At 45.2% G+C, this 20,010-nt stretch overlaps 3 protein-coding genes across 22 annotated transcripts in view; 1 reads left to right on the forward strand and 2 right to left on the reverse strand.

The window, feature by feature from the left end:
• LOC139614813 (peripheral plasma membrane protein CASK) overlaps window positions 1-20,010 on the forward strand; it is an 88,006-nt gene that overhangs the window by 45,809 nt on the left and 22,187 nt on the right. For 9 of the 17 annotated variants that reach the window (XM_071472421.1, XM_071472424.1, XM_071472427.1 and 6 more), the window contains exons 6-12: window positions 12,679-12,781; window positions 13,944-14,119; window positions 14,486-14,608; window positions 15,712-15,795; window positions 16,373-16,472; window positions 16,802-16,819; window positions 17,043-17,164. In XM_071472421.1, coding sequence (XP_071328522.1) covers window positions 12,679-12,781; window positions 13,944-14,119; window positions 14,486-14,608; window positions 15,712-15,795; window positions 16,373-16,472; window positions 16,802-16,819; window positions 17,043-17,164 — 726 coding nt within the window. The remainder of the gene's footprint in view (window positions 1-12,678; window positions 12,782-13,943; window positions 14,120-14,485; window positions 14,609-15,711; window positions 15,796-16,372; window positions 16,473-16,801; window positions 16,820-17,042; window positions 17,165-20,010) is intronic. The other 8 variants (XM_071472428.1, XM_071472423.1, XM_071472434.1 and 5 more) reach the window with 1 other exon arrangement.
• On the reverse strand, window positions 3,139-6,716 carry LOC139614815 (probable G-protein coupled receptor 82). 4 transcript variants are annotated; one of them, XM_071472442.1, is made up of 4 exons: window positions 6,597-6,716; window positions 4,540-5,360; window positions 3,838-3,975; window positions 3,139-3,750 (listed from the first exon to the last, which is right to left on the reverse strand). In XM_071472442.1, the coding sequence occupies exons 2-4, from the start codon at window positions 5,353-5,355 to the stop codon at window positions 3,523-3,525; spliced, it is 1,182 nt and encodes a 393-aa protein (XP_071328543.1). In that variant the 5' UTR covers window positions 5,356-5,360; window positions 6,597-6,716; the 3' UTR covers window positions 3,139-3,522. The 4 variants fall into 4 exon arrangements, with proteins under 4 accessions (XP_071328543.1, XP_071328541.1, XP_071328542.1 ...); XM_071472440.1 differs by lacking the exon at window positions 6,597-6,716 and adding an exon at window positions 5,505-5,838; XM_071472441.1 differs by having other exon boundaries at window positions 3,139-3,975.
• On the reverse strand, window positions 8,378-11,529 carry LOC139614817 (probable G-protein coupled receptor 34). Its single transcript, XM_071472443.1, has 3 exons — window positions 11,331-11,529; window positions 9,825-10,425; window positions 8,378-9,282 (listed from the first exon to the last, which is right to left on the reverse strand). Exons 2-3 carry the CDS (start codon window positions 10,409-10,411, stop codon window positions 8,682-8,684), a joined length of 1,188 nt encoding a protein of 395 aa, XP_071328544.1. The 5' UTR covers window positions 10,412-10,425; window positions 11,331-11,529; the 3' UTR covers window positions 8,378-8,681.

Here is a 20,010-nt window from a genome sequence, read left to right on the forward strand (position 1 = left end):
CTTTGACATTGACCCAGTTCTGTTCACTTCACTTCTATTATCACCATTTAACAGCAACTGTGAGCTCCTGTCTGCAGCTTATCTGATGTTCTGTGTGAGATTTACGCCCTTTACAGGCAACACACACACACACACACACACACACACACACACACACACACACACACACACACACACACACACACACACACACACAGCGCATTAACAGCAGAGCTGCCCTTGTTGAATACTGATCAGTGTGTTTGTGTCACTTCTTTCCAAGCATGAAAGTCACTGAATGAATTTAGAGCTGGTGTTCATACATCACCTATTGTCTCCATACTCATCTTCTTCCTCACTCCCCCACAGACCTCCACCTGTGATGGCAGCACAGGTGTGTTTGTGTTTCCATTTCTCTGTGTGTACCTGTACCTGTGTGTCTTATTGCTGCAGACACTGTGCATGCAAGTGCACGGCAGACTGAGAGGACTGGTTCACGTGGCCGGGGTTTGGGAGGACGGTCTGAAGGTGAACCTTTGTTTCTGAGACTGTTCACACTCAGTGTTTGTGCTGCATGTTTGATCTGTAAAACACAGATCCTGAAGTTGTGCTGAGCGATCCGAGGAATCCATAAACACGGAAAACCTTCTGATGCAAACAGAAATGAAGGGTGTTGCGATGGCACAGGCCCATAACTTCCAGCAGTGTGTGTTTGTTCTGCAGCAGCACTGAGGTGGAGGGATCTCCAGCTTCCAGCAGGAGATCGAACGTTATAGTTTGTCTCTGCACCAGTGTGAGAATTCACAGCTTCTGCTGGTGCTACTGCTTCTGGTGTTAAAGATAATGTCTCTTGTCACTCTGGTTAGACTGGTGTGCCGGTTTTGGTCGGTCCATCACAGCTTTTCTCTGCACAGGAGTGTGTTTCAGGAACTTAGTGAGCACGCCAGGGCAGTAATGCTAATTAGCTGTATCTGTTTCAGTCTGCAGTGTGTCACTGCTGCTTTGGCTCGGTGTGCACGTCTGTACTGGTCGTGGTGGGACATTTACATATTTATGGGTGCGCAGCTCTTTTCAAGGCGCTCAGTCAAATTGTGTTTATCCTTGTTCACTTAACATTTTAACACCTATTTTAAGATTTGTTCCTCTAAAGATGCACAACATATAAATTCTTTTCTCGTATGTGGTCCACTCAGACCCCTTTACCACACACACACACACACACACACACACACACACACACACACACACACACACACACACACACACACACACACACAGGGCTGTTAGCAGGGCTGTTTGTGTGATGATGGGTGGCTGCACGGCAGAGCTAATGGCTTCTTTAATGGCATCCAATGGGCCTTCAGTTGTTGACCGGAGTCACAAATATACATACAGAAACACGTCGTTGTCCAGGTTTGATGGTAAAATTGCCGCTTTGTGTTCCACAGTGTTTGCCACATTCATGTCAGGTTTTGTTGTTGTGTGTTTGCTGGTGTCTAACTGAAGGGACACACTCAGGCTGAGCACTTATTTCCATTTTCAGCCTCCATCAACACCACTACATTTTAAAATGATCTCTTCTCTCTTTCCTCCTCTGTCATCTCTCCTCCAGAGTCTTCAGCCTCTAAAACAGAGACTCATTTTAATCTAAAACTCCAGGGTTGTGTTGTGTTGTTGTGTTGTTGAAAAACTAATATGGTTGTGAATCATAAGATCTTAACTCGGGATGTCAGTGATCAATCAGTGATCAATGAATTAATTGTTAAAGAGTTAATCATCCATCGATTACCTTATAAGTGTCTCACACTGCTGCCTGGTCCCAGTGTGTGTGTGAGACAACAGTGGACCAACACTGGAACTAATACTGTCTCAGGGAGACTCCTGCCTATCCCTCACAATCAAATGAATGCAAGAACACACACACACACACACACACATATGTGACCCAGGTGTGAATGTTCATTGTTCCCTTTTCCATCCAACAAAAGCCTGATGTTAGCAGCTCTAAGCAGGTTCTTTGACCAGTGGAAAAGAGGCTCTAGTGTCATAATCAATGAATCTGCTGATTATTTTTTATTTTAACAACCAAACACTGAATCATTTAGTCTATGAAATATCAAAACCTTGTCGAAAATGTCGATCTCAGCTTCACAGAGATGAACGTGACCTCTTCAAATATCTTTTGTTTGACCAAAAATCCAAATACCCAGAAGCAGGGAATCCTCTCATCAAGGCTGGAATCTGAGAACATTTAGGATTGTTTCACTATTTTTCACTATCATTTAAACTTCAAGCTGTTCATGTTCATATGAAGTCATTTATCTTACAGAAACATTTTATTCTTGTTATTCACAACAACACAATGTGTCGTTTGCTGTAGTGCAGATGATTATAAACACAGGAAATAGTTAATATTTTATTTCTTTTGATGTAGTTTTGATTTTTAAACCTTGTCTCCTCCTTCTCTCTGGAGATGAGACTTTTCTCTAGTTTCATTATCCCTCCAGCTTCAGTTCTTTACCTCCTCACACTTCACAGAACTTGTTCAGAAGACTCTGCTGATACAGTCTCACACACCTGCTGCACAAACACCAGCCTCACATCCCTCATCAATAATTTACACACAATTACTGAACAAGGTTGGTGACACACAGATATTAAATATTTATGGCTGCTGTTTGGATTCTCTACAAACATTTCCATCTTTTTCTCAGCAGTTTCATCACATTGAAAATCTTTTGGCAGCAGAAATCTGTCAGAAATTGTCAGACTGGGACAGTTTAGTTACAGTGTTTTATTTTACTGTAGTAGATCCTTAGAGAAAGATCCTTATTTCCGCCCTGTTGCATTCACCGTGATGCTTTTTAAAAAGCATTATTTTCTGTTAAGAGGCTGGTGGACTGATCCCAGACCTGCTGCTCTGTGGTGTTTTACCTCTGACTCTGTTCACAGCAGTTTTCATAGCAGCTCATATTAACAGAGAGAGTGGAGACATACATGCTCAGCATACGATGCTGCTAAACTACCAGAACTAATGTAAATATTTAGACAACAGTGTGAGACTTCTGTGACTGTTACTGTTTAATTAACTGGTCATTTATGTAACTGGATGAAAAGCCACAGCTAATTATCCAAGAAAAAAAACTGATTTCTTTAATCTTTTATTTATTTATTTGTTTATTTATTTATTTTTTGGACATTTTTGTGCCTTTATTATTTGACAGGACATTAGAGAGAGACGGGAAAGGGGCAGAGAGAGGGAATTTCATGCAGGAGTGAGCGACTGGCCTGCTAAAAGCATTTGTGCTCATGTGGTACACTCCCTAACCACTCAGCTATCGGTCGCCCCAGATTCCTTCAATCTTAATACTGAAAGTCTTAATACAGGTGTGTTCACTGTTTTACCTGAGGACGACCACCTGTGTCAATCAGATCCAGGTGAATCCAGTCTCTTGTTTTTCATTTCAAAGTAACAGAACTTTTACTTGAGCACAGTTCTTGAAATACTGTCCATCTCTGACACAATCAGGCGTCTTTTAAAAGCTACAAAGCGCTTTCACGACTTGAGTCCATAGTAGCTGTAGCTGTGTTTCCGTCCCCCAGCTGTCCTGTCTTCTGACCGGGACTTCCTGTCACTCTGCCTTCGGAGTTGTTCCTGCTGCATCGTAGAAGGACGAGGGCTTGGTGACGGAAAGTCTTGTCTAAGAGAAAGTACATGGCAGGGTCAGTGGAGCCTCTCAGTGCAGCCAGGAGAAACAGGCAGTTCTTCACCTGGAGGAAGAGGAGACAGAAAGTCATCACATGGTTTAAGAAGCCGGACGATCTGCTCTGAACCAATAAAGGATGAAACAGAGTCACCTCAACGAAGGTGGAGAGAGGATGACAGTGGTTGTGGATGTCGGTGGCAGGTGGATGTGTCCGCTCGTTGTAATGGGCCAGAGAAATGAAGATGGGTTTGAAGATGTGATATGGCAGCAGACAAACTGAGAGGACCACCTGCAGGAGTGGGTGAAACAAGACCAGGTCAAAACCTCGTACATGTCTGGACCACCTCTGGTCACCTCCTGGTTTTATAACCACGATGTTGTTCACCAGTCACAAAAACTCTAAAATGATCAGAGAGAAAGTTAGAACATCTTCCACAGAGCTCAGCCTCCATCTGGACCCTCAACAGTTTAGTCTTTATTGACCTGGACTCCAGAACCTCACAGACTTTTATCTGGAGAACTGGTCTCAGCTGGATTTTAGTACGAAGCCTTTCACTCGCTCCTGTTTGTGGACAGTTAACAGGCTTTTATTTCTGTGCTGCAGGAAGAGAATCATCTCAATTCCTGTTGCTGGTGTTTCTGTTGTTTACGTGTTATTCAGATCTGCTAGTTTCTTCAGCAGTTAGCAATGACCCCTCGCTCTCTCTCTCTCTCTCTCTCTCTCTGGTCCTGGTTGTTCTTATGGAAAACAAAGTGGATTCATGTTGAAGAGGTTGGTCTTAATTGTGGTTACAAAGGCAGTGAAGGTACTTATAACTAATATATGTTAGAGAGTAATGAATCTCACAGTCACCTGGATGACCACGATGTTTCGCAGCACCCTACCCAGCAGGCTCTGGGAGGTGGTGACGTTGGTGCTGTGACGGGAGCGTCTGATATGCCTCAGCACCGTCATGTAGGACAGCAGCACCAGCAGGTACATGAGGAAGAATATGGTTATCACAGGGACGACCAGAGCTGAAGACAGGCTGCCTCCTATCTCCACCGCAGGGCTGTAGCATACCTCCCATCCTCCTGTCTCAGCTTCTCCATCGCCAACGGCTTCTTTCACTGAGTAGTAAACAGTCACTGGCACAATGCCCCCCACCGCCACCGCCCACACCGTGGCACACACCCTCCTGGCAAACGAGACCCTTCTGAGGCTGCTGTAGAAGGTGTGCGGCAGCAGGGTCTTGCAGGTGCTGGGCCTGGAGGCATGGGTGCGCTGGATGAGGGCTGCGAAGCGGCTGAGGGCCACCCAGGTGAGGATCATGAGGCTGATGTAGATGTTAATGTGGAGCACAGGGGTGATGGCGTGCAGGACCAGCTGACACAGGACGCCGCTCCGTGTCCACACGGAGCCCCAGGCGAAGTAGGCTGCGAGGAAGGGCGTGGTGAAGGACAGCAACAGGTTGGAGATGCTCAGATGGGACAAATAAACGTGGGTGGAGGAGGTGGTGGAGATGCGCCGCAGGAACACCCACAAGGACAGCGCATTTCCTGGGAGAGCGGTGAGGAAGAGGAGCGTGTATACAGAGGGGAGGAAGAAGTGCGTGGCAGCACTGGGGCAGAGAACGGAGGAGGAGGAGGAAACGTTACCCGGTGGAGGACTGTACGGTGTGTGATCCATCTGATCTGAAAGAACACAGGTGATGAGACGACAGAGAAACATCTGCTCCGATAACTGAGGTCACGCTCTGAGGTCACAGTCACCCTGAGCTGAGGTGATCATATGATCATCACATGTCAGCATGTTAATCTGACCTATAAATGTGTTACCTGTCCAGAGGCACCTGTCCCTCTCCCTGCAGCCTGTGTGAGGATAATGAACCAACTCAACACAGCATCTGTCACATTTCTGCATCACATATTTGCATTGATGGAAGGAAACTATTTCTGTTAACAAATTCATCCTGTGTGTGTGTGTGTGTGTGTGTGTGTGTGTGTGTTTTTGCTCCGATAACATCAGGGGAACTGGCTCTGGCTGGTATTGCACAAATTGCACTGTAATGTTGGCTTCATCAGTTACATCGTATGATGTCGTTTCACCTTTAAATCAGCAGTCGGCAGCTTTGTGAAAATCCAGGACTCACTCCCCCACTTTCTGCCAAGCTCCAAAACTGTCTCCCAGGTCCCGCCCCTGACTACAGAGGAAGGGGGTGCACGAGCACAGTATCCACAGCAACCACAGACGCCAGAAAGTGGGGAACACATGGAAGAACTGGCCTGTTCTACTCTCAGATAACGTTAGATATTGACTTTAAACTTCAGGTCAGACTCAGCGTTTCTGTTTATTTAGCAATGGTCAACTTTGAGATTGAGACAAGGTGGCGATGTTTCTGAAAGTACAGCTTGTTTACAGAGCCGAGGTTACTGATAAGTGACAGCATTTTACTCCCTGGCACTTTGATAATGTGACATTTGTACCTGTTGATGTGGACAGAGCTGCTACTACACGCTGACGGACGGGTACAAGCCAGAGCCGAGAAGTAGGTGCATCTGGCAGTGTGCACGAGGGAGGTGGGGGGTTCGAGCACGAGCTGTGATTGACAGTCAGCCAACACAGCCCCTGGGTCTGATTGGTGGTATTGAACCGGGAGCGGTGGACTTCTGCAAATCACATCACAAACTGTAGGAGGAGCCAGAGGAGCCAGATTTTTTCCAGAGTTACCTACTTCATGTCCGACTGTCAGAATATTGTGACACATTCAACAAATAAGATAAAAAATGGTTTTCTACTGAAGAAAAAACACATGAAAAAAATTAATTATTTAAATGATATTGATAAAAATAATGCTAAAATAAAAAATGATACTGATGTGGTGAATCCGTGCACATGTGGCACAGATCTGTGCAGCTGGGTGAACCTACCACTGACAGGAGCTCTGAGCAGACGTCCAGCACAGCAACCGTCCCTGAAGTGAAGCGTTCACAGGGTGAAGCAGCAGTGAACAGCAGCCTCGGTCCGACAGTTCCTTCCTCTCACTCAGCATCACTGAGGTTTATGGTAAAACATTTCAGAACTGACCTGACCCGTTGTTTGTGGCCGTGGTGTTCTCACGTTTTCTCTGTGTGTTTCAGCTTCCTCAGTTACTGGATATGATGGTGTTAAGGTCTGAGAATAGGAGCGAGTGTTATAAGTTGTGGCATTAACTATAATATGCATGTATCTTCCTGTGTGTATTAATAGGAGTTATGTGAGATGTGGTGCATGTTGATAGCAATGCTCTACATCACTTTCTTAGTTCCTTTATTTTGAAAAGAAGTCACATTGAGACAGCAGCAGCTGTACCAACACCTCGGCACTTATTAAAACATAGCATAAAACATAAAATACCACATATATGACATGTTTTCTCAGATATTGAGCTTTGAGTTTCTGTCTTATTGTCGACTCTACATTGATCTGATAATGAGACATTCTCATTGATTGAAAACATGTCTTTTTAGACTGGACAACTGTATATTTTTAGCTAAATGTGTTGTCTCTATAGATCACAAGCAATGTAATTCAATATAGTATTGGACTCTATATAAACTAGATACCTGTGTGTTCTGTAGTTTTATGGTGGTTAAAGTTGACTGAACCAGGAACAGCTTTAAACTCTTTGTGCAGCTCATTAGTTTCATGCTCTGTTCTGAACAACAGTATGTTGGATTCTATCAAATAGATAAATAAATAAATATTAAGACCTGACCAGCACACTGGTATGTGCTTTTAAAATCACATACAGGCACAATCCTTTGAAGGAGAGTGTGTGTCTGACATTGTTGTGTTTCATCACTAACAACTTGTGCATTGATGTTGTGTGGTTTCTCTCTAAGCTTGTGATCACACAGAGCTTCAGACTCTGATGTCGTTGCTTCTCTGCACAGAAAATCCCTGATTGAGTTCCGGTTCCTTCTGGAACTGAATCGATGAAGTGATCGGTCGACAGGTCGTCATGGTGATTAGATATAATTTTCATGATGGATGAATGAACTGAAAACAAACTATTTGAAGCTCTGGGAAACTGGAGGGAACATTTTGTCTGTCGCTTGCTCGGGCGACCACAGTGGAACCGTCTCACCATCCTCTGGATGTGTTGAGAGGAAATGTGGTTCAGACGTTCATGGTCCCTGGAGGATGAACCTCAGTGACTGTTGATCCCTGGGTTCTCTCCAGTGTTACAGTGACTTTCAGTTCTGAGGCAAATATCTGAGTCAGAGGTTGTTTTTACACATCCTGTTAAATATCTCAATATCTGTGTGTGTGTGTGTGTGTGTGTGTACTTGTACTTGCTACATAGTAAGGACCAAAAAAAGTATTTTACTAACAGAGTGAGGACATTTTGGGAAAGTGAGGACATTTTGGCCGGTCCTCACTTTTTGAGACACCTTCAAATCACATGTTGAGGGTTAAGACTTGGTTTCAGAGTTATGGTTAGAATTAGGTTTAGGTTAAGGTTAGGGTCAGGGTTAGGGTTAGGCTCTCAGGTGTGATGGTTAAGGTTAGGGTAAGGGGCGAGGGAATGCATTATGTCAATGAGTGTCCTCACAAAGATAGAAGTACAAGTATGTGTGTGTGTGTGTGTGTGTGATTCTATAATTTGTCCACTAGAGAGAGCAACAATTTAATTTTTCAACTGTAAAACATTCAGACTGTCTCGGTCACAGTTACATTCAGGTGAAAGTTTTTATTTGAGTTTTGTGATGTGTGAAGAAAATGAACATTTTAAACTCAAACATCAACATTAGTATCAGTCACAGACGTCCTGTATCAGCTGGGCCACAGCTGCACAGGTTTCTGTTCTCTCCTCCTCTGACCCACCACATGGAGAAATGAAGGAGCTTCAAATGAACTGAAATGGTACATGACACAATTACTAGACATGAGTAATATCAGAAACAGTGTTGAAGTTTTACACCTGGTCCATTTGTGTAAATGAGCTCCTGAACAGACGGACATGCTGAGGATCACTGCTGCAGAGCCTCCTGTTTCAGAGGACCCAGGCTGGATTCAGTACCTGTCTCCTTCACATTGCTGGTTAGGATGATGTTTGTCTGCCCTCTGTCCGTCCTCCCAGTCCTGCCGTCCATCTCAGCCGTGGAGCTGCTCCCGCTGCCTGCAGGAAGGTCTCGCACACACAACATGTTGCTCAGCAGATGCAGCACCTCCTTCCTCACTGAAGAGGATAACACGAAGTACATCACAGGGTCCAGGCAGCTGTTGAGGGCAGAAAACAGCAAAGCCACCTCATTGGCTTTGTCAACCATATTCCTCCAGTGACACGGAGTGTCTGTGATCTGAGTTTTAATGTAGATTACTCTGACCATGTGATAGGGGACAAAGCAGACAGTGAAGATGAAGAGGACAAAGAAGGACTTCTTGGCGGTCCGAGTGTAGCGGGCTGTATTAGGCAGGTCTGGTCTCTCTTCAGATGTTCTCAGAAGCCCGTGGGCGATCTTTCCATAAGACACCACCAGAGAGATGAATACGAGCCAGAAGAGCACCACCACGAAGATGTTGATGTAGGCTTTCCACTTAGCATCATGGAGCTGCTTGTAGTGGAAACACCTGCAAACACCAAACACATTCAGGCTGCTCAGATCACACATACCAGGATTTCAAACTTCCATCCAGTCTAAAGGTACTTGTCCATGTGTTTGTGATTATAAAGCAGGTCTAGGTTCTATATTAATACTGTGAAAGTATCAAAGCCTCAGTCCACAGAGAAATGCACACAGCCTGTATTCAGACACTGAGCATTAAAACCAGCCGTCAGGACTTCTGGAGCTTTGTCAGCCAATCAGCAGAGAGGCTCAGATCCTCTCTTCTGATTGGCTGACTGACCTGTTGTTACTAGAGCTCCAGAGAGAAGCCTGAGAGAGGAGATGTAAAACTACACTGAGATGGTTTTTGGTTCTTAAAACCACAGATATATCTTCTGATGGAGATCAACACTTGGCGGGCCACGCCCCCAAACTCAGCTGGTTTTTGAATAACATTTTATATGAGAATTAACAGTATAGATCTATTTAAAAACCAGCCTGTGTTATGGGACCTTTAACTAGAAGAGTAATAATAAGTAGATAAAGTTTGGTCACGGGGTCACTGACCTGTTCTGCTGGGGGACGTTTTTTGACATCAGAAGAGACAAAGTCAAGGCGAAGGCCATGATCCAGACGACTGCGCAGAGGGCGTGGCTCCACTTTGTGGACCAGAGTCTGTGCTGCATCCCTGCACCACGATGCATCTTCAGGTAGCGGTCCACACTGATCAGCCCCAGCAGCGTGACGCTGATGTACATGTTCATGTAGAAGAGGTTTCCCACCACTTTACACAAGGTGGGATCCAGATTCCAGATGTTGCCGTGGCTGTGATAGAATATCCTAAACGGTAAACACACAACCAGCAGCAAGTCTGCAAAAGCTACGTTTATGAGGAACACCCTCACAGAGTTCTTCTTAGAGTGGACACAGAAGAAAACCCACAGAGCGACCAAGTTCCCAGCCAGACCCAGGATGAAGATCACAGAGTAGAGTACCGCAAACAGGATCTGCAGCGCGTTGTGATCCATACACTGGAGGTCAGAGGTCGTGGTGGAGTTCATCTGGCTGATGTTTGTGGTGATGAGAGAAAGGGAGCTGTTTGAAGGTTGCAGGGTGGATGTGGCTCCTCCTGTGGTGGAGGAGGTTTCTGTCATGGTGGTTCTCGGCTCTGAAAACAGGAGGTGAAGTCAATCACTTTGAGTTTTTTCTTTGTGAAGTTGTGGATTCATGAATGAGATTAGGTCTGAAAAATCATACATACAGATGAGTCACCATTTTATTTAAGATTATTTTTTGAATATATAATATGTTTATAATAGTGAGTGAGTGAGTGTGTGTTAATGCAAAAATTGCCATATTTCCCATATATAAACATATACCATATAAAAATCATATTTTGGCAGATCTTTGGCAGATTGTTTTCATTTCATTTCATTTTGAATGAAATCTTTAAAAATTATGATGATGTGTTTTTTGTTGGTGTGTTCCCTTTGTCTGAAGAATAAGATCTGTGCATCATGTGCACACAACACTCACAGCACTAACATGCACAACAATGTTGTGACTCCTTTCCCTTGACCTTATTGTGATGTTGATAATATTTGGATGACCTGACCAGCCCTGGTGCAGACGTGTGTGACACCGAGGTCCATCAGTCCAAACCGAACCCTGCTCCTCACCTGCTCCTCACCTGCTCCTCACCGGATCAACAGAAACTGAAAAACCTGTGCGGGATGTTTGAATTATGTAAAACAGAAAGGTTTGCAGAGCAGACCTTGCCCTGTGTTTTTAGACCAGCTGAGCAACAACTTGAACTGAGCTTCATATCAAATCATCTGTGTGAAGTAAAAGGAAAACAGCTCAGTTCTTATCTTGCAGCCACTGAAAAAAAACCTAGATAATATTTCACAGAGGAAGTCGTCAGTGTTCACCTACTCACTGAAGCCCAGAGAAACTCTCATTTCTCTCACATGTTCCTCTCTATGTGAAAGAATAGGATAATCCCTCTTCCACACACACACACACACACACACACACACACACACACACAGTATGTGCTGAAGTGTCACTCACTTGTGGTTTTCACAGTCCTCTTCTTTCCTCTGACTCGCTCGTCCTTCGACTTTACTCAGTGGGAGCGATGCAGGCGGTTTCGGTCCTGAACAGATCCTCTCCTCTGGTCATCGTGTGTTCAGCTCTCTGCTGTTGTGGAAATGAAAACAGCTCTGCTTCTCTCTTTTGTTCCCCCTCCGTCCATGATCTCCACAGCTATGAGAAGTCAGCCCTCCCCAGCTGTCAAAAGTCGAGAGAAATGCTGAGGTGCACGATGTGGTGCTGTGCAGAGAAGCTGAAGCTGTGGTCAGCCTCTCTCTACTCTCAGCCCCCACCAGAGGGGGGCAGGGCTCAGTGCAGACCTTCTGATTACACATGAGGGCGAGCTTCTCTTGTATATACACAATATGCTTTCCACTCTGGGCTGTGATTATAATGTGGAGGATCTGCTGAGTGTAGCCAACTGTAAGAGAAGAGGCCTCCCAAAATACCCTCACAGTAATCAGAGCAGTTCCTTCAGAGTAAAAGCTCGGGCAGATTTAAATTACAGATTTAAATAATTTGTAGACAAAGGTTGATGAGGGAGCGATGTACCTGCTGCTGAATGTTAATCTTGTCTGTGCTGTAAAGAGGCTGCGTGCACATCTGCAGGTCTGTGTTCACAGTAACGATTCCTTTACACATGAAACACACACCTTTGTCTTTACTGCATTTTTCATGAGCTGAAGTAAAACATCGAAGACTTTTCTATGAACACAAAATATTCCCACGGCCGCTGAACAGGAGCAGTTCAAAATCCCACCTGATCTCTTACTGTTGCAAAGTGTGGCTCCTGTTGCCTAGCAACCTTACCTTTTTTTCACCTGGACTTGAGTCTTCAGATGCAGCCTCTGAAGGATCAGACCCTGGACCGGGACACAGATCCTTTAACTTCAGGGAGAAAGCAGCAGAGTCACAGCTGAGTTCACACTGATCATCCTTCAGGACAGTGTGAGGCTCCGCCCACATGAGACATGATTTCATCTGCATTCTGATTATTTTTACAGCGTTCACTGTGGTTTTACTGTTTTTTCTGGTGTCATTATGTGAAGTGGGAAACATGTTGGTTACAAACAGAAGATATTGGATAAAATCACTGAACAAACTGATGCTATTTAACAAAGAGCAGCTGCTGAAGCAACAAATGTGGTCTGCATGTGTTGCTCCTCTATGATCCTCCCACGCTGTCGGCTGTTTGTGTGTGTGTGGTCGTGGTGGGTGAGTCTGGGTGTGTCTCACACATCTGATTTTGTTGTATATACGAGGGTGTCGCTCTTTAATTAGTCAAAGACACAAATCACATCACAGGCCTCTCCCCTCTCGTTCTCAGCCTCACTGTGTCCTGCTGGCGTCCAAAGAGAACTCGGCTCCGGTGAAGCTGGGGGGGTTCGGAGTCGCCATCCAGCTTGGGGAGTCGGGACTGGTGGCAGGAGGTAAAGTCAACACCGCCATACACACTGAACTCCTGACTCAGCATCATGACGTTAAAGAGTTCTCCTCAGTGACTGAGCGGAGTGAACAGATCCACCGCTCCAGACATTTTAAATGACATGGTGACAGGTGACAGATGTGGACAATAGAATAGAATAGAAAATTGTTGTCATTGCAACATGCTCTTGGAATAAGACTCTGAGAGAGGTAGAAAAACAGTGTAAGAAAATATTACAATCTTCAACTAGACTTGTAAAACAAGTTAAAAAAATAAAGTTTAAAAGTTATAAATTAAAAAATAAAGAAAAAAATAAAGTGCAGCATCAGATAAGAGTAACAGTAACACTGTGCAAATAACTGTACAATCATTTACATAGCTGTGCAAAACTGTCTGCAGTGATTGAATTAAGGACATTCAGATAGTGGGTGAAATGAAGTTGAGTCAAAACTCTTCCTCTGAGTCAAATCTGAGCAGAGACTTGAGAGTGTTGACGTCACTGAGTGTGGAAGTCGTCTTCTCTGAATGAACCTCCATCAATCTGCTGAGAAGTCAGAGAGAAGAGATGCATCAGACCCGTCCCTGATCCACAGATGCACTGCACACAGGAACTGCTAATAGCTAATTCAGCATGATGTTAAAGCTCCATGTTTTATCTCCTCCTGTGTTTCATCTGAAGTGTTGATCTCCATCAGAAGATATATTTGTGGTTTTAAGAACCAAAAACCATCTCAGTGTAGTTTTACATCTCCTCTCTCAGGCTTCTCTCTGGAGCTCTAGTAACAACAGGTCAGTCAGCCAATCAGAAGAGATCTCAGCCTCTCTTCTGATTGGCTGACTGTTTTCTGAGAGATCCAATAAAAATAAAGCAGATTTCAGGCAACTTATCTCTGTCAAAGGCAGCAGCAGAAGTCTAGTTCACTTTGCACGTCAGTAGCTGCACAAAGTTCTACAGTTTTACTGAGACGTAGGAAACAGACCACATTTAAAATGATAACAGCTGATTGTTGCAGGTTTCAAAGGAGGAAGCAAAGTCTGACAACACTTCCATTTTCTGGTCCAGAGAGGGTCAAAATAGAAGCTGATAAAGAATAGAGAAGTCCCCATTAGAGTGAATGATGTGTGTGGCTTCCCTGTGTGTACACGGTCTGTCTTTACATCCGCAGGTCGGGTAGGCACTCCCCACTTCATGGCCCCCGAGGTGGTGAAGAGAGAGCCCTACGGGAAGCCGGTGGACGTGTGGGGCTGCGGAGTCATCCTCTTCATCCTCCTCTCAGGGTGTCTGCCTTTCTACGGCACCAAGGAGCGTCTGTTTGAAGCCATTTGCAAAGGCAAATACAAGGTGAGGAGTTTATCAGAGAAGCTCCACAGTGTCCACAGACTAAGAAATGAGCTCAGACACTGTGGGAGTCGTCACTGACTGATCTCACATCAGGCCACTGCTGCAGCTCTGCTTGTTCAGAAGCTCCTCGCGTTCTGTGTGAAAATATCTTTATTTGAAAAGTTAATTATGCAAATACATGATTATTTTTATCTGACAATATCAGACTGACAGTCCCACATTTAGTTATAATGTCCACAGAGACGTGAACAGTAACGGAGTCCGGTTTGCTAAAAGAGCCTCTGATGTTCCGGTCGACATCTGATGGATCCGAAAACAACGGACTCTGACTCCTGCTGTAACCTCTGTGTGTTTCTGTGTGGACAGATGAATCCACGTCAGTGGGGCCACATCTCAGAGAGCGCCAAGGACCTGGTGCGACGCATGCTGATGCTGGACCCTGCTGAGAGGATCACTGTCTACGAGGCCCTGAACCACCCCTGGCTGAAGGTACTGCAGGGCTCAGGAGCTGCTCTCACAGATTAATACAGATCAGCTGTTTGTGTCACAGGCCCCTGAATGCACCGTCAGCAGCTGTCATGATGGCAACTGAATCAACGTCTCAATGATTTACTCCAAACTCAAACGTGTTTCCTGGCGTCTGGAGACATGAGCAGAACGATGAGACCATGTGACCTGCAGCCGTCACATGATGATCAGTCGCCCCTCAAACAGGAAATCAATGATGGCGAGCGACGGCACTGCGGTGCTAAAATGACGTCTTGATAATTCAGCTGTTACTTTTCTTGCCTTTGATTATTGATCACAATGATTTGAATGCAGCAGCCAAACACACACAACATACACTTAGTGCAGTATCATACAACTCATGTGTTCACTCACAGGCTGAGGTATATTTAATCAACACCCACCTCTCCACCTCCTCACCTACTGTTCCATCTGCAACCAGACATCTCACTTATCTCTCTGAGGCTCTGCCCATTCCCGCAAACTGTGGTTTCCTGACACTGACAGCAACAGCACAGCTGAACAACTGATCATTTCAAATTAATCCTCTCAATGGTAACAAGTTTTAAAGCTCCATGTTTTATCTTCTCCAATGTTGATCTCCTTCTGAAGATATATCTGTGCTTTAAAAACCACAAACCTTGCCTTTGATTATAGATTCTGACATTTTATTGATCAATAGAAGAAATCATCAGAAGATTAATGATTGAATCAATAGCTGCAGCACTGATGATGTTTAGTTGTAGACTTTTTTCTATCACATACATTCAGCTGGTGTACTGCTGAGCTGTGGTCTGTGGTACACCAGTGTACACCAGTATACATCAGTACACACCAGTGTACACCATTGTACACACCAGTACACACCAGTACACATGAGTATACACCTTTCTGTCCATCATGAACGCAGCATTAGTCTGGATGAACTCGCTCCAGAGCCTCAGAGGACTTTAAACAACTGTGTCCACAGGCTGAGCTGAGCTGAGCTGAGCTGAGCTGAGCTGAGCTGAGCCGGGCCGGGCCTTCAGGAGTAGTTGGCTGATGTGATGGTGTGAACAGTTCTGTTTCTGTGTTGGCTCTGAAAGGAGAGGGACCGGTACGCCTACAAGATCCACCTGCCAGAGACCGTGGAGCAGCTGAGGAAGTTCAACGCCAGGAGGAAGCTGAAGGTACACACACACACACACACACACACACACACACACACACACACACACACACACACACACACACACACACACACACACACACACACACACACACACACACACACACACACACACACACACACACACACATACTTGTACTTCTATCTTTGTGAGGACGCTCATTGACATAATGCATTCCCTCGCCCCTTACCCTAACCTTAACCATCACACCTGAGAGCCTAACCCTAACCCTAACCCTGACCCTAACCTTAACCTAAACCTAATTCTAACCATAACTCTGAAACCAAGTCTTAACCCTCAACATGTGATTTGAAGGTGTCTCAAAAAGTGAGGACCGGCCAAAATGTCCTCACTTTCCCAAAATGTCCTCACTCTGTTAGTAAAATACTTTTTTTGGTCCTTACTATGCAGCAAGTACAAGTGTACACACACACACACACATACACACACACAGACACACACAGGCAGCAGGCATTATGAAATGATGCAACATTAATGCTTGTTGTCATGACACCGTCTCTGTTTGTCCAATGAGCCACTGATGCCTCACTGTGGTTGTGTTGTTGTTGTGTTGCAGGGGGCCGTGCTGGCTGCAGTGTCTAGTCACAAGTTTAACTCCTTCTATGGAGACCCCCCCGAGGAGCTGCATGACTTCTCCAGCGACCCCACCTCCTCAGGTACACACAGACCCACACTCTCACACTGGCGTGTGGTGCCCTTTCATCTCGGCTCTCTTCCTGCCGCAGGTTTCCTTCCTCTGCTTCGCTCTCTGTCGCTCAATTCCACTTCTGCTTTCTGCACAAGCTGGTGTCACCACAACACGCCTGCACAACACAACATACAAACTACACAACCAGGGATCAGCTGATTGTTTGAGCTCATTATACTGTCCAACAATAATTCCACAGTGAATTTAACGATGTGCCTCTGACTGTTGTTAACACTGGGATTCATTCACTTGGTGTCTGTTTATTTGTCTGTTCTTATTAATGCTTCCACCTGTTAGGACTACTAGCAGCAGAACGTAGGTATCTGTTGGTCCTGCGTGTCTGTTGTGATGCATGTTATTTAGTCTTGTTGTCTTAATGTTTATAGTAGCTTGACTTTAATGTTCACATCAGTCAGGAAGTATGTGTTCATGCTCACTGCAACAGTATTCAGATGATATGTGTGTGTGTGTGTGTGTGTGTGTGTGTGTGTGTGTGTGTGTGTGTGTGTGTGTGTGTGTGTGTGTGTGTGTGAGACAGGGGCTGTGTCTCAGGTGTTGGACAGTTTAGAGGAGATCCATGCGTTGACAGACTGCAGTGAAAAGGATCTAGATTTCCTCCACAGTGTTTTCCAGGACCAGCATCTACACACACTGCTCGATGTAAGTGACACACACTCAACAACGCAGCTGAAACCTGGAACCTCTCTGTTCCACTGTGACACAGTTCAGCTCATAAAAGCAGCAGCAGGACAAAAGGAACTGTGTTGTCAGCGCAGGACACACACGAAACTGTAACACACTTCCTGTCCTCAAAAAGCTTTTCCTGGTGTGTCCAGCAGAGTGTGTGTGTGGCAAACCCCCAGTGAGAGCAGCTGAGGCTGGTTTCAGCCTGCAGCCTCGTCCCCGGGGTCTGAAACCAACAACATCTGAGGGCCACGCTGGATGGAAAGATTTTAAAGTTTTATTTTTACTGTTTTACCTTGTGATCGTGACAAAAGAGAGAATAGCTGCAGCTGTGACCACCACCAACACACACAGGAAAACTACACTAAAATATGGACCTTTAATACAGGATGGTTTTTCCTCTGAATCCCCACAAGAATAAATATTAAACATGTTGGGGGGGGTTTAGTGTCTATCAGGCCAGTAATGAACAGTAGGTGAAGATACAGCTACACTGTGAATATTACACATCAATTAGTACAATTGTGTCACATCAGACTTAAAGAGCTTCCTTCCACCTGCAGACGAGGAGGCTCATCACTACAGAGCCAACGGAAAAAGGTCATGTTGTTCTGAGATGTGTCATTAAATTCTGTGTGTGTGTGTGTGTGTGTGTGTGTGTGTGTGTGTGTATAACAGACAGTAAACTTGTGTATTGGCTGGTCGCTGCGCGTCTCTGTGACTCAGGGGTGTTGACACGGAGCTGAGCTGCAGGTCAGCACATCACCACCATATTGAGTCACAGAGACCCAGGAGAGGTTAGACAGCAGTTTACATCAGTCTGTCTCTCTGTGCTCTCATGAGGCGTCCGTCCATTTACTCTCCTCTCTCTCAGGAAATCTGTTGGCAGGACGCAGGGATTTTATTATCCAGCTACTGAGTGTAGAATATGTTTTAGAAAATCAGATCATTACAACAGTGAATACAAGAAAACAGGTTTTAAAGCTCCATGTTTTAACTTCTGCAGTGTTTTATCTGAAGTGTTGATCTCCATCAGAAGATATATCTGTGGTTTTAAGAACCAAAAACCATCTCAGTGTAGTTTTACATCTCCTCTCTCAGGCTTCTCTCTGGAGCTCTAGTAACAACAGGTCAGTCAGCCAATCAGAAGAGAGGATCTGATCCTTTTCGTGTTCTTTGTTGTGACATCACAAAGTTCCACCTACCTCTCCCTGGATGGAGCTTTATAATATTTTATACTCATATTCAGCTTGACCACTTTAACACAAATATCTCCACTTTTATTCATTACGTGGCATATTTGACAGTTTTAATGTCTGTTTTTAATATTTTGTGGCACCAACATTAATCATCAGCCTCCAGAAACAGAGATGTGCTGTTTACTAAAGATAAAGCAGGACTATAAAAAAAGGCTGCATCTCAGTTTCTACCAGGGCTGCAGTTGTCTGTGGTTCGCAGGTGTTCACTGAAGTGAGCTCAGTCCTGAGGTCCGTGGGGCCGTCCCCAGGAAGCCTGAGGTGACAGGAAGAGACTCAGCTCACAGCTTAGTGACAATAAAATACTCCTCAACTGAGCTCTGAGCTTTTCTTTATACTGGAGGGATTTTATTTCCCTGTGTTCAGATCATTCTGATTTAACTTAGATTTGATCTGTAAAAGAAATTATTGATTATATTTCCTTTAATGATGATTAGTGAGATTCACCGGTACAGCTCCACCAGGTGAGCTCCACCAGGTGAGCTCACAGGGGGCCCAAAATAAATCAGTCTTCAGTTGTGGGAACTACTGAGACCTGCGCAAGAAGAGGCAGTGCTAAAGAGAGGTGCGTGTTTGTATGTGTTGTGTTGTGTTGTGTTGAAGGCTCTCCCAGCTGCAGGAGACTGGTGGATCTGCCGTGTGTGTGTGTGTGTGTGTGTGTGTGTGTGTGTGTGTGTGTGTGTGTGTGTGTGTAGCAGTGTCAGTGGGAGCCTGGGGCTGCAGATGTCTCCTTTTCAGCCTCAGTTTCTCAGCCCTGCCCCTCTCTGAGAGGGGGTCAGGGAACAGCAGACTCTGCAGGAACAATGGCGTCTGTTGTCAGGCCCTTTGTGGCGTTCACAACAAGCGCAGCCTCCATCCCTGCCTGTGTGAAAGTCTCTCCGCTCAGAGGCAGCAGCCGTCCTGTCGGCTCGGAGCGGATGGAGCCGTCTGCCTCTGATAACGAGTCTGGTTTGCGCTCTGTCGACTGCTTCTTCCTCACAAACCTCTTACCGTCTCCTGGGTGAGTGTGTTTTCTTGTTTTTCTTTGCGATGCGTTTGCAAGAACAGCGTTTTGTCAAGAAACGCCTGGAGCTTATTTGAAGTCAGCCAGCATCCCCTCGTGTGTGTCTGTGGCGTTTGACATGTATAATGAGTCGAGTGCATTTGTATCTTCTCCCTCATGTTGTAGTTTGAGTTTCCTCAGGCTCTCATGGTTCATGGAGGCCAGGAAATGATGTTTGAATTAACTCGTCACTAATGGGAAATTAAGATAGCTTACTGTTAGTTGTTGTGGCTGTTGGCACAGTGTGAGGTGAAATCCTGCTTGTGTGTGACAGTTTTCTGCATTTTCAGTTTCTCAGCTCCTCTGAGTGAGTGTTCACAGATTCAAATATGAACCATCCAGGTCGTTCAGATGTTGTGTGGCTGCAGAACCTGTTCATCTGTTCTACTCAGAGCAGAGTGTCTCCTCAACAACAGCACAACAGAGCTGTGTGTGTGTGTGTGTGTGTGTGTGTGTGTGTGTGTGTGTGTGTGTGTGTGTGTGTGTGTGTGTGTGTGTGTGTGTGTGTGTGTGTGTGTGTGTGT

The sequence above is a fragment of the Trachinotus anak genome, unplaced genomic scaffold (genome assembly GCF_046630095.1).
Source record: "Trachinotus anak isolate AG129_WGS33_773 ecotype Australia unplaced genomic scaffold, CSIRO_AGI_Tana_v1 ptg000039l, whole genome shotgun sequence".
Lineage (NCBI taxonomy): Eukaryota > Metazoa > Chordata > Actinopteri > Carangiformes > Carangidae > Trachinotus > Trachinotus anak.